The following is a 12,838-nucleotide window of genomic DNA, read 5'->3' as shown; positions in this document are numbered from 1 at the left end:
TGGAGAATGACTGTAAAAAAAATCTTTTAGTATGAATACATTTCTGGGGTGAATTTTAATTCAACCTCTTCACAACCAAATACTTAGCTCCTTAAAGGGGAGTAAAATTTTGGAACCAGTCTTTTTCATAACAAACATGACCATTAGCACTAGGTTAACCCATTATCCATCAATATTTTGCACCATCCTAATATCTTTTATATTGCCAAAAATGACTGCTCGGTTATATATGCTTGAATTAGAGGCCAACATTTTCAAAATTTGCAAACTCAAGCACTATACCCACTATTTTTATAGACATAACAAGCACAAAGAAAGCTTTCTTTCTCATGCTTAATGTTTATTATTTTGTGGTCTAATAAATTTCTTCATATTTTTCTTTTTAAGCTTCCATATAATATTCTTACTAAAATGGGTGACTGAGTGTTCGCAACTCTACTAGAAGTGTGTTATTAGGGTTTGGAGAGTAGTTGCCCTTCCTTTCCATTTCTTGAAATGAACTCCTTAAAATGGAATGCCTTGTTAAACTATTTTTTTTTTTTTTTAAATGCAAATTAAGAGAACCCTGGACGGAGATTTATGATTCTTGAACAAAACTTGGGAGGAAGAAAATCTAGTTAATCAACTAGTGATCTGATGTATCATATATTCTTAATCATTTTCAAGAGCAATATTTTTCAAGATAGTTTGGACTCTTCATCAGAGTTTTTAAATAAAGAGGTTTATAATTAGTACAGTAATATAATATAAATGAAACACCACTTATGTGTTGTCTATTTCTCACATTTGACACACCGGTTAAATACTGTAATTTAGTTATATACATGATACAGTAATTTGATATATACATATATGGACGTATACCTGTTTTAGAAAGTTGATTTGTAAATCTGAACTAACTTAGCCAAATGGTAAAGCCAAGCAGAAAAGCAAGAAAAGAACCATGCATTTACAACAAGTTAATTAGTCAACTTTGGTGACTGTTAATGGCGTAGACATGAAGAAAAAATATTTGTGTCGAAAAAGGAGAAAAACCAATCAGCAAGAACGATGCATGAGAAATTATTTAAGAGATCAAATCAAATCAAATCAAATCAACCCTTCATTTCTAAACGTTACGAAATTATACTAATTACTTAATTAATTACAATAATATAATATCTAATCATGTTGGGTTTGTAATTAACAAAAGCAAGCATGTTAAATTAATTTCACCAAATATCTGTGTCTTCACTCTTCTCATAGTGTGCGGTTGGTGGAATCACTTTTTTGTGCCAAAACATAAAAGCAATAGATTAATGGGTTTATGTAGTGTGTGTGTGTATATATACACCCCTGTGAAAAACATAATAAAGAGCCAAGGCACGTAAAGCTTTCAACATCTTTCCAAAGGAGCTTTTAATTTCTATCGATCTCTCTCGATTGGTTTCTGATTAACTTCATAATGACTATAAATTGGAAGCATTAACTTTAATTGTTGGATTTAGAGATGAGCACAGTGTTTGCATATGTTGCATTATTAGTGACTGAACCAACTGAATCAATTTGGTTGTCTCGGTTTGATTAACCCACTTCGGTCGATTTTTTTTTATTCCGGAAGTTTTTTAAATTATATTACTTCTTTCCTCAATGAAAAATTTAACTTTCAAAATAATTACTCCCATAAAGTTATTAACCTATTTCTATGAAGATACCACAATTTTTTCTATATATATATATATATATATGTATGCATATTAAAGATGTACTTAATTAAAGATTTGATCTCTGCATTACAGGTGTAACATAATATACACCTGTCAAAAAAATTTATTTCTTCAGCTTCATCTTTCTGCATTATTCAGAAACTTCAGTCTGCAACGCTATCTGCACTTTGCAAGTCTACAGTTTAGGCGTGCTTTTCTTCAAATTTTCCGTCCCAGTCTTTCTTTTCTTAAAACCCTTGATTTTTTCTATTCAAATCGCCATCAGCCTCCCGCATAAGCCATCTGCCAGCCTTGTCGCGCTTTCAGCCTTTTCAGACTTCTGCTCCATCGTTCTTCTCTTTTTCTTCTTCTGCGCGTGAACGACTGAATAAGAAGAAAAAATGAACAACCGTTAGGCAGAAGGCCATAAAAACGGTGCCGTTCAAGCTAAAAACTAATAATTAAAGAAATTATAAATAATTTAATCATTTCCATACGTAACTTTTCATTGCGCCTTCAGTTATTATTGTTATTATTATTATTGTATATGATTTTTATTATTAAAGCTAAATATTTAACTAATTTCTAATAAAATTAATAATTATAGGATAGACAAAAGTCATTGTCACACATATAGTGATGAAATGTGTACAGTATCTATTTAATTTTTATTTTTAATTATCGTATTTATATATATACATATATCATTCACTCGCTCGCTCACTCACTCACCCTCGTCGGAGCAAGAGAAGCAGTATGGTCTGAACCTACTCTCAAATGCTTCTTATACCCTCTTCCTCAACACCTTGGCGGTCTCACTTACCATGAGTTCAACGCCTCTCGTCTCGGTCTCTCTGCTGCGCCTTCTGCTATTCGTACTTGGTATTCTCATCACCCGGCTTCTGTCCATCTGAGAAAGAAAGGAGTCGTCACCTCTGTCAAAGATGAGGGCGCCTGCGGTGCTTATTCTTTTTGCCTTCAATTCTTACTTCATGTTATTTCGCGTAGTTGTTGGCTGTTGTTGATCGCCTTGAACTCATGGTGAGTGAGATCCGAGAAGGGTGGAAGAAGCATTTGAGAGGAGGTATAAGAAGCATTTTCAGCCTGTACTTGCTCCGAGGAGTATGTATTTCAATCTTCCAACAGTTGGTTTATATGTAAAGAAGAAGAAGAAGAGGAGGAAGAAATGCAGAGATTTCAACCTTTGTGTCGATTCAGTACTTATCAATTAATTTTAGGATGTGATTTAAGGTTTAAGTTTGATTAACCAGAAATTGGGTAATTACTAGAAATCAAACTGAATGGTATATTTTTATAATTGGTAGAACTAAAACCCAATGTGCAATTATAATCAAATTGAATCAATTATAACTTTAAAATTATATTTAGATATACTTTAATCTATCATATTTCTATATTATTAATACTTATCAAAATGGGGTTAAATAAATTAATAAAAGAAATAACTTATAACTAAAATTCAGATCTTTTTAATTTAAATTGAAAATTATGTTAAATAATATATTACATTTAAGTATTATATATGTTATACATTTAGTTTATAATGGAGTTAATTTCAAATAAATCCCTATTTTTTAAATTTATTATTCAAACTCCAAGTACCACTATCAATTTTAATTACTTTAACAAGATATCAATTATGCATACCCAATATAATATAAATGTACATTAAAAACAATATAACCGATAAATAAAACAATTAACTTTCAACGAGGAGATACAACACATCTTTATATGTGTATATATATATATATATATATAAGGGTTGGTGAATTAGTAAATGAAAAATAAAGAGAATGAGTTATGATTATATGGTAGCAAGAATGTTTATATTTTATCTTAAAGTTTATAATTTTAAACTTTATTAAAAATGTAATCTATAAAATAATATAAAAAGAAGATAGAAGTCAAGTAAAAGTAGTCAAAGGTGATGCAGACACCTGATGAGGAAGATTCTCTCGTGCAACAAAATCTCTTGTAGCTGTCAGCCATGTCCTTCTCTCTCCCCAGACTGCAATTAACACCACAACTGGGTTGGTCAGGACGGTACCCGACCGATTCTTCAACTCCGCTTCACACCCACCCACCTCTTCTCTTCTTCTTTATACACACACAAACACACACACACACACACACATCACTCGCTCACCCTCTTTCAGTTTTCAAATAATTTAAAACTGTATGAAGTAAATGATAAAAGTGAAAATTTAATTAAGAAATGACAAAAGTAAAAAAGCTAGCATCTGCGTCAGGTAGAGTAAACTATTAACGATCAAAAGAAAAGGGCAAAGATATATATATATATATATATGAGTCTTGCTGGAGAGGTCTCTTTAATCTTCATTGTTTGAAATTTAGAATGATTGTGGTCTCGATTGAGGGGGAACAACATGTCCCGTAAAGCAAGAGAGGTTATATCAGCAACATAGCCCACGTTTCCATGGAAGATTTTTTGTTTCTCTTCTCTCTCTCTCTCTCTCTCTCTCTCTCTCTCTCTATATATATATATATATATGTATTATATACACACGCATGTACATATATAATATATGAATCCGATCAAAGCTTTCGGAGTGGAAACCTTAGTGGGAAAACATCATTAGGTTCCTTAAGAAGAGGATCAACCGCTTTTTACAAGAGGAAAAATATGTCAAAATTTGCCTTTCATGATTATGAGATTTATAACAAATTTTATACATGGTGACAAATTTTTTTAATATTATATAATTTTTATGTACAAAATTTAGTATGACATCGAAATCAAAATCAAATTCTATCAATTCATATTCAAATATGATGTATTTACCACGTACGAAATTTTATAATACTCTTGTGAATCTATAAGTCAATTTTTTATAAAATTATATGGTTAAAATTATTTATACATGTATGATAATGTAAGAAATTAAAAATTAAAAATTCTAATTTTTTAGATTGGTATTGTTTTTACTTAATTAATTTATTTCATTATCTTCTGGATATTATTTTATTTTAAAATAAAAAAATAAAAAGTTTTTTACTTTTTGGGAAACTTTATTGAGACAAATTAAATATCTTTTGATTAAATAAAACGGTGAGAGAATCATATTTTTTAGGCGAAAAAGAAAGAAGGATTCCTCCTGTTGGCAGCTGCTTTTGTACATCAAATATTGACGGGGTCCTCCCTCCATAATGTTGCGTGGACCCACCTAATATTAATTACTGTCATAAATTTTAATTAATCGATTAATTAATTAATCTGTTCAGTTTAACGCACTAATTTTAAGTTTTAATTAATTTTTTTTTTTCTTAAACCCCATTAAACTCAGCACATCCAAGATATTGCTCACGAATTATCAAGGAATCTTATATATATATACATATAGTTGAGTTGGGTGTAATCTTCACCGTATATAGATTCTATATTATATATTTTAAGTAAAAAATTTGAGAAACGTGTATTTTAGTTATATAGCATAAAGAATATTCTACTTTTATCGTCATTAATATATATTATATGTCTAGTTTAGAAAATATTTGATAATAGCTCTAATAAATTTTTGTAATTAATAATATTTTAATTATATATAAAATAATTTATATTTAAATTTGTGGTCATTAATATATATATATATATATATATAGTGTACATTGTATTTTTAATTGCAGGATATTGTTTTAGTAATAACTAGAGTAAATTTCCTAAGTCCAAAAACTTTAAAATAAATTTCTGTAATTAATAATTTAATTTATGTTTGTCCTAGAAAAATATGTACTCGAATTTATTGTTATGAATATAGACATCTTATGTGATACTACTTATACGTACTTAATTAATTGTATCTATCAAATTATATTTGTTTTTAATTACTTTTTAAACGATATCTATTTTTTATCGAATATTTTTAAATTTATTTATTATATAATTAAATAGGTTAAACTTTTTTTCTAAACTTATTATATAATTCTTATGAGCTTAGAGACGATAATAAAAAATCTAAAGAGCTTCTGTTAAATATTTTCTAAAAATTTTTTGAGTTTATAAATGCTTTTAATTTATTTATTTTTTAATACAATTTTTTCAGAAATCAAAAACAAAAAAAAATTTTTTTTCTCGAGTTAAATTTGAGATATCCAAACAATTTCTTTTTGCATATTTATTTTTTGAGAGAGATTCTTTAGAATTATCATTCAAAGTTGTTTGAGTTTTTAAATATTAGTTATTTACTTAATTTTTATAAGATTTGTTGAGAAACCAAGAGCAAAAATTCATCTTTTATTCTTAAGGCATACTTTAAAATTTTAAATGTCTCTACTTGTAATATCTATTCTAAAGGAGATTTTTTTATTATTCATTCTTTAAAAATCATTAATCTTTATATATAAAAAATAGAGTAAATCTCTTGGTATGTTTTTGTAAGAAAAAATCATATCGTATGGTGAGTTATACGTCTTATTAACTCTCTTTTTGTAAAAAAATTAAAGATAGTAAAAATTTCAAGTCAGTTACTTGAGTTGAGGATATATATACGAGATTGATGGTTGAATCTCTATAAATTGAGTTTACTATTCCTTCCCTACTCTCTTAAATTTATACGTTATATTTAAGTTATTAGTTGTGAATCAATTTTTTAATTGTCTTAATAATTTACTTTTGCATGCTTACTTTTTTTTTTCTTTAAGTTATCTAAATTTTAGAAAACTTAAATTCATCATCTTCCACTGTTTGATTGTCTTAGATACTTGGGCCAACACCAACAAATCTTTCCAAACCACCTTGATTTTGCTTGTGCATGTAGTCTTTCATATAATCAAATACAACCGTGGTCCAAGGCCTTATTGTCCCACAAAAATCTATTCTAATCTTATCGAGAATATCTTGACTTTAGTAGAAAGAGTATTAGGTCGCCTGAGGTAGATTAGAATCTTTCACATAACTAATTTTATCATATTGTTTTTTCCTACAAAATTAATGAGTTTAGCATATTAACCATTTAATATGTCCTACAATTGATCAATAATGGCTTGAAACTCCTAATTATTGATGACCTTATATGATACAAGGCACACCTAGGTAGACTACAAGGTATGTGGTTAAAGGAGAAAATTGATAATCTTGTATTATACATTTGTACGGCAAATTTTCATCCTACTCATATATTTCCTTTTAAAAATTATTATATATGTATATATATATGTTAATGACAATAAATTTCATTTATCGTAATTGCTAGAATAGTTTTTGTTCGTTATAGAGACTCATAAACTATGTACTAAGTTTGTTTTGTGAATGGTAAAAACTTATAATATTAAAAACATACAAATTTACAAACATCATTCACAAATAGATGAATTATATAATAAATATATACTAAATACACATATTTTCTAAATAGTAATACTATTAAGTTTCGGTTAATAAACTATTGTATCAATTATCATTAACTAATCTGTAGATTAGTACATTATTTCATCTTGTATATAAATTATAAAACTTTGATATTATAACTCTAGGGAGAATTTCATGAACTATAAACAAATATTTGGCATTACATAAACTATATGAAAATATTTAATTGATATGTAAGAATTCTACTCTCTTGCTAAATATCAATGTAGATAATATCTTATGAAAATGTTATTTTGTTGATCCAAAAAATCACAACTTAAGTAGGAATTAGATGTAGAAAATAGAAGTTATGAACGATGATAACTCAAGTTAAGTAAATGAAAAGTTAGAGTTTGGAATTATAAGAGGGAGAGATCACGTCATACAGTGAGTAAACACGTTAATCATATCCTTGGTCCTCTTTTCTTAGCCTCTCTTGTTCGATTAATATACTATTGGTTTCTTTATCGTAAAATATTAATTTTTATGTTTATTTTAATCTATATCTTTATATAATGATTTCACTTGGTAAGAGTAAACAATAGTGTATCTTATATGCGTGAAAACTAAAGATGAAAAGTAGGAAAAAACCATTTTTTATTAATAAATTAATAAACCAAAAGAAACCTAAAGAATATAGAGGGAAGCATCCATTAATTAGCGTCTGTGTATGCATATACCTGTGTATATTTTTGCTGGAAATTAGCTAAGGTGTATTAAGTTGGGGGGGAATGAGTATATACGGTGGGGTTGAAGGGGATGATAGCTAGCTACTATAATAGAACGCATGAGGTACCCACCTTCCTCCCCTCGTGCGCTCGATCGATCAATGGCGGCTCGACCCTTTCTGCCTTCTCTCTCTCTCTCTCTCTCTCTCTCACTCAATTATCATAATTAATGGCATGGTGCCAAAACAGAACCTGTTAAAAAATATTATATTATATTATATGTATATATCGCCTTGTTTCTTCTCTTTTATTTTCTTCTCTGGGTAGAGGGTGTAGAATAGATGGATGGATGGTTAGTGCGATAAAGGTTGTCTTGTCAGCTGAGAAGAGTGGAATAGAGTAGAATGTGGGAGACAACCAAAAACATTTTAAGCTCTATTAACAGTTGACGTTACGTCTTTTTAGGGCCAATCTGGGCCACCCTCCCCACGCTACTACACCACCCTCCTCTCTTTTTCACTCCCCCTTCCTTCCACCTATATTTATATATACCGCCCTTTCTCTACCTCGTTCTCCACACAACACTCCTTCCTTCATCCGTTTCTTCCTCTTCTTCTTCTTCTTCTTCTTCTTCTTCTTATTGTTTTTGTTGTTGTTGATATTATTGTTATCGGAAGATATAATACATAATTACCTCGTTTCAATGGCGGATACTGGGAGTTCAGCCTCTGGAAGGAGGATGTGGTGTTCCGTGCCTGAAAGATTACAGCTGCACATGGCCATGTTGGCCTTGCAGTTTGGTTATGCTGGTTTCCATGTAGTTTCCAGAGCTGCCCTTAACATGGGCATTAGCAAGCTTGTCTTCCCTGTTTATAGGAACATCATTGCTTTGATTCTCCTCCTTCCTTTCGCCTATTTCTTAGAGAAGTATGGCTACTCAATGATCATCATTACTGATAATTGATTATTAATTACTTAGTTTATACCCTCAGGTCTTTTTTTTCCATTAATATAATTATTTGAACGTGATCGTCCAACTTCTTCTTTTCTACAGGAAAGAGAGGCCAGCCATCACCCTTAACTTTCTCCTCCAGTTTTTCGTCCTTGCACTTATTGGGTATGACCTTATAAAACACTCTCTCTCTCTCTATATATATATATACATGTTGTAAAGTAATTGATGTTTCCCAAGACTGATCCAAGTAATGACTCCTTTGTGACGTCTCTTTTGTTTTTTACCAAACTTTCAATCCGACATCGTACAGAATAACTGCAAACCAAGGATTCTACTTGCTAGGATTGGACAATACATCTCCCACCTTCGCATCTGCAATCCAAAACTCTGTTCCTGCCATTACCTTTCTCATGGCAGCCCTACTCCGGCAAGTCCTCTGGCTTCCTTATTGATTTCATCAATGACATTTGAATTGTTGCAGCTAAAATGACTCACGAGCAACATGTTGAATTTACGGGCAACCTGCGTACTGGATAAATATGATAGTTCACGTTAAATCAACCAACAACATGTATTTGCATATAATTGTAGTTATAGGTAGATCATAATTAACTGCCTTCTAAAATGGCTTTTGGTACGTCTATTTATGGTTGCTGCAGGATAGAGAAAGTTCGTCTAGACAGAAAAGATGGTATAGCGAAGGTGATAGGCACTGCCTGCTGTGTGGTTGGGGCATCAGTTATTACTCTATACAAGGGTCCCGCCATATATAGCCCAGTTCCACCGCTACAAAGACCCGATTCCATGTTCGTTACTCTGGGTGATGCTAAGGGCAAGAATTGGAGTCTAGGTTGTATATACCTCATTGGCCATTGCTTGTCATGGTCCGGTTGGCTCGTGTTGCAGGCACCGGTTCTAAAGAAGTACCCAGCTCGGCTCTCAGTCACCTCCTACACCTGCTTCTTTGGGATTATTCAGTTCTTGGTCATCGCGGGGTTTGCCGAGAGAGATCCACAGGCTTGGATGTTTCACTCCGGTGGAGAGCTCTTCACTATCCTCTATGCGGTCAGTTACGCATGCATATACAGATCTATCTTTTCCGCTAGTAAATTTCTTCTAATAAAAGTAATTATTAAAGCAGAAAAAAGGTTAAAATATGGCACACTCATATATATTATATTTATATTGATTGAAAAAGAGAAAAAGAGAAACCAAAGTAATCAACGATCACTTTTCCTGAATGATTTCAATGATCTCGGCCATGGCCACCTTGTTGGACTTTGGCGATACGTGGCTTTTTATAAAAATATCTAAAGACGCGGATGGCTGTCTGCGAGAATGGACGGTAAAGAATCTAGAGCGTATTTTTGTGAGTCTGTTTAAAGTCTTCCATATACATAAAAATAAAAGCTTTAGTTTGGACATGTCCAGACAAATTGATTAAATGACGATTCCACCGGACTGATCGTATAATTTAAAAGCTCTTTTTTTTGTAAAGATGAAACTTTTTCTTTTTTAATCTTTTCAAGTTTCTGAAAACTGTGTTCATTTTAGAAAAAAGAAAAAAAGGTGAATAAGCAATAATGCATGTGGAGTATTGAGCTGTAGTGGGTGGTGGGTACGTGTGTGAACAGAAAATAAGAAAGTTTAGCGACTAAGTGTAAGTATGTGGGTGGAAACATGCAGGGGGTGGTGGCATCTGGGATAGCATTCGCTGTACAGATATGGTGTATTGACAGAGGTGGCCCAGTCTTCGTGGCAGTCTATCAACCTGTTCAGACTCTTGTTGTCGCCATTATGGCCTCCATTGCTTTAGGCGAAGAATTCTACTTGGGAGGGTACGTGGGCCCTTTCTCCTTTCCCCAACCGTTCGATTCAAAATCATTTTTTATACTTCAAATCACATTCGTCAAATAATGGTATGTACTGGTTTTGGCTCTACAGGATCATCGGAGCAGTGCTGATCATCATAGGTCTATACCTTGTCTTATGGGGGAAAAGCGAAGAGAGGAAGCTTTCGCAAGAAAGGGCAGTGATTCAGTCCCCGCCGGAGCACAGCAACAGAACAAGCACCCACATCAAGACTTCCCTTACTCAGCCACTCCTCCCTTCGTCAACCGAAAACGTTTGACCAGAGAAGAACGTTGACCTAAATCCACGTGTCGGCCAAGGAGAGGATCAAAAAAAGCAAAAGAAAAGAACCCGCCTTACTAAATCAGAGAGCTTTGTCAGTGTGTGTATGAATTTCTACAATTTCTATTTTCGCCCCTAAGTTTTTGGATATTTACGTTTGTAGTAAAAAAAAAAAAAAAAAAAGAGGAGTTTTTCTCTCAAGAGAGTTTTTGAAGGGGATGGCCCACATGTGGGCCAGGGATGACGTGGAAAAATTTAATCTCCTTTGTATGGTTTTATAATTAAAATATGGTTTGATTTACGGGAAAAAAAAATTATAATGTTGATTAATGGGAAGATGATGATGGTTTGAAATGAAGGGACCCATGTTATTATATACCTAATGCTCATTGATTAACACTGTTTCCTTTTCTTTGCTAACCATGCCCAGCTTCATTCGCCATCATCATTTCCATGTACATGCTTCTTTAAAAACAATTTTCAAAGGCCCTCCTTAATCATTCCAATTTCATTTCTTTGACCCGCCTCAATCATGAATTATATATGTGTGTGTATATATACATATATATATATATATATGTACATATAAGACATAATGTGTGTGAAGTTTGTGAACCATAACCTAGAAATGTTAGTGTGTTCAGCAATATATCTCTTACTATTAGATAATATATTCTTATGAAATGAATAAGATTAAGATTCTTAATTAAGAATTTTCATTCAACTTATCAAATAAAGATAAATTGTTAGTAATTGTTTATCAATTTTTATAATTACTTTACTTATTTATCATACAAAATTTTTAACTTTTATATTCATATGATAAAGTAGTCAGTATTATTTCAATAATAATATTAATTATTATATAATGATAATGAAATAAATTTGAAATAGATCTCCTAAAAATTTAACTTGACCCACAATTGCAATATACAAATCTATACTCACTTTGAATTTGAAACGAATTTAAAAATATAATTTGTATAGGAATGATATGGGTTGCGGATTAAATTCATTTAATACCATCATCACGAAAATGATGTAAATAAATAAACAAATAATGATAAGGTAGACGAACAATAAAATATATATATAAATTTGAACGAAATATTTGTATGTTTTAACTGAAACTGAATAAAACTAAAGTAAACTTTTTGAATCTATCCAACCGGGGCGAAAAGTTTGAGTTTGTATTGTAAAAATCTATTTAAACATGATTTATCATTGTTTATTGACTCTGTTTCCTCCCTTCCACGTAGTCGTCTCGTTCACCTTCTTTCTTCATCTCCATCTTCTTCCTTCATCCTCATCTTTATGTTTACATTCCAATCATTCGATGACGAGCATGTTTAACTTACTAAATTATTAGTTGTTGATATTGGAATGGGGTAGGTTTCACTTTGAAACCACACAATATAATTTTTTTTTTTATATATAAACTTGTTCCAAATTCTAAACAATTTTAGAGCAATACATTCTATACCTAAGAATGAAATTCAGTTTTAATAAAACTCGTCTGAAATTCGTGTTCTTATCATCCTTAGTGAAAAAAACATGTACTCATTAAGATTAACCTATTGTTTTTGCTTTTAAAGACTTGTCAGATTAAAAAATTTAGTAAATCTCAGTTTTAATAATTATAAGATTTTCATTTAAAATTATATATTTATTATATTAATATAAAAAATATGTTGTTAAAACTTTTTTTTTTTTTCCATTTGAAAAATACCTTAACTAAATGTCATGTCATTGCATACATATATATATATATATATGTGCGTGTGTCTGACGTGTGATCATTAAGATTTAAAGAGGGACTCGACAAATTGATGCTGGCGAATTTGCATTGTCCCCACCAAGGGAACCAACTAGAATGGTAATCTTCACCAAACCACAAGCAATAAACAAAAAAAGGAAAAGTGAAATTTAATTGAGAAAAATCTAACTATAAATTTGAATCTAACTATCATAATTCCTAAGTTCCAGCACACTACGTAACGATACATAC

At 31.0% G+C, this 12,838-nt stretch overlaps 1 protein-coding gene and 1 long non-coding RNA gene across 2 annotated transcripts; one reads left to right on the top strand and one right to left on the bottom strand.

The window, feature by feature from the left end:
* Positions 1-1,643: 1,643 nt before the first annotated feature.
* LOC148269164 (uncharacterized) lies at positions 1,644-4,312 on the bottom strand. Its single transcript, XR_015818628.1, has 2 exons — positions 3,647-4,312; positions 1,644-2,069 (listed from the first exon to the last, which is right to left on the bottom strand). It is a non-coding gene; the product is annotated as an uncharacterized LOC148269164 (long non-coding RNA).
* A 3,995-nt stretch (positions 4,313-8,307) lies between these two features.
* WAT1 (Walls Are Thin 1) lies at positions 8,308-10,912 on the top strand. The gene is made up of 6 exons (XM_022051096.2): positions 8,308-8,669; positions 8,797-8,859; positions 9,008-9,124; positions 9,357-9,762; positions 10,384-10,535; positions 10,642-10,912. Exons 1-6 carry the CDS (start codon positions 8,446-8,448, stop codon positions 10,826-10,828), a joined length of 1,149 nt encoding a protein of 382 aa, XP_021906788.1. The 5' UTR covers positions 8,308-8,445; the 3' UTR covers positions 10,829-10,912.
* Positions 10,913-12,838: the final 1,926 nt, after the last annotated feature.

Source organism: Carica papaya, chromosome 1 (genome assembly GCF_054855325.1).
Source record: "Carica papaya isolate Zhongbai chromosome 1, ASM5485532v1, whole genome shotgun sequence".
Lineage (NCBI taxonomy): Eukaryota > Viridiplantae > Streptophyta > Magnoliopsida > Brassicales > Caricaceae > Carica > Carica papaya.
Note: the sequence above shows the minus strand (reverse complement) of the source record. Positions and strands in the feature narration are given on the sequence as shown.

What these genes read in the sequence shown, in the direction of transcription:
- WAT1 (XM_022051096.2), top strand. Translation starts at nt 8,446, where the DNA reads ATGGCGGATACTGGGAGTTCAGCCTCTGGAAGGAGGATGTGGTGTTCC. An exon ending in TTCGCCTATTTCTTAGAGAA is followed by an intron (nt 8,670 to 8,796) that starts GTATGGCTACTC and finishes TCTTTTCTACAG; the next exon opens with GAAAGAGAGGCCAGCCATCA. An exon ending in CTCATGGCAGCCCTACTCCG is followed by an intron (nt 9,125 to 9,356) that starts GCAAGTCCTCTG and finishes TGGTTGCTGCAG; the next exon opens with GATAGAGAAAGTTCGTCTAG.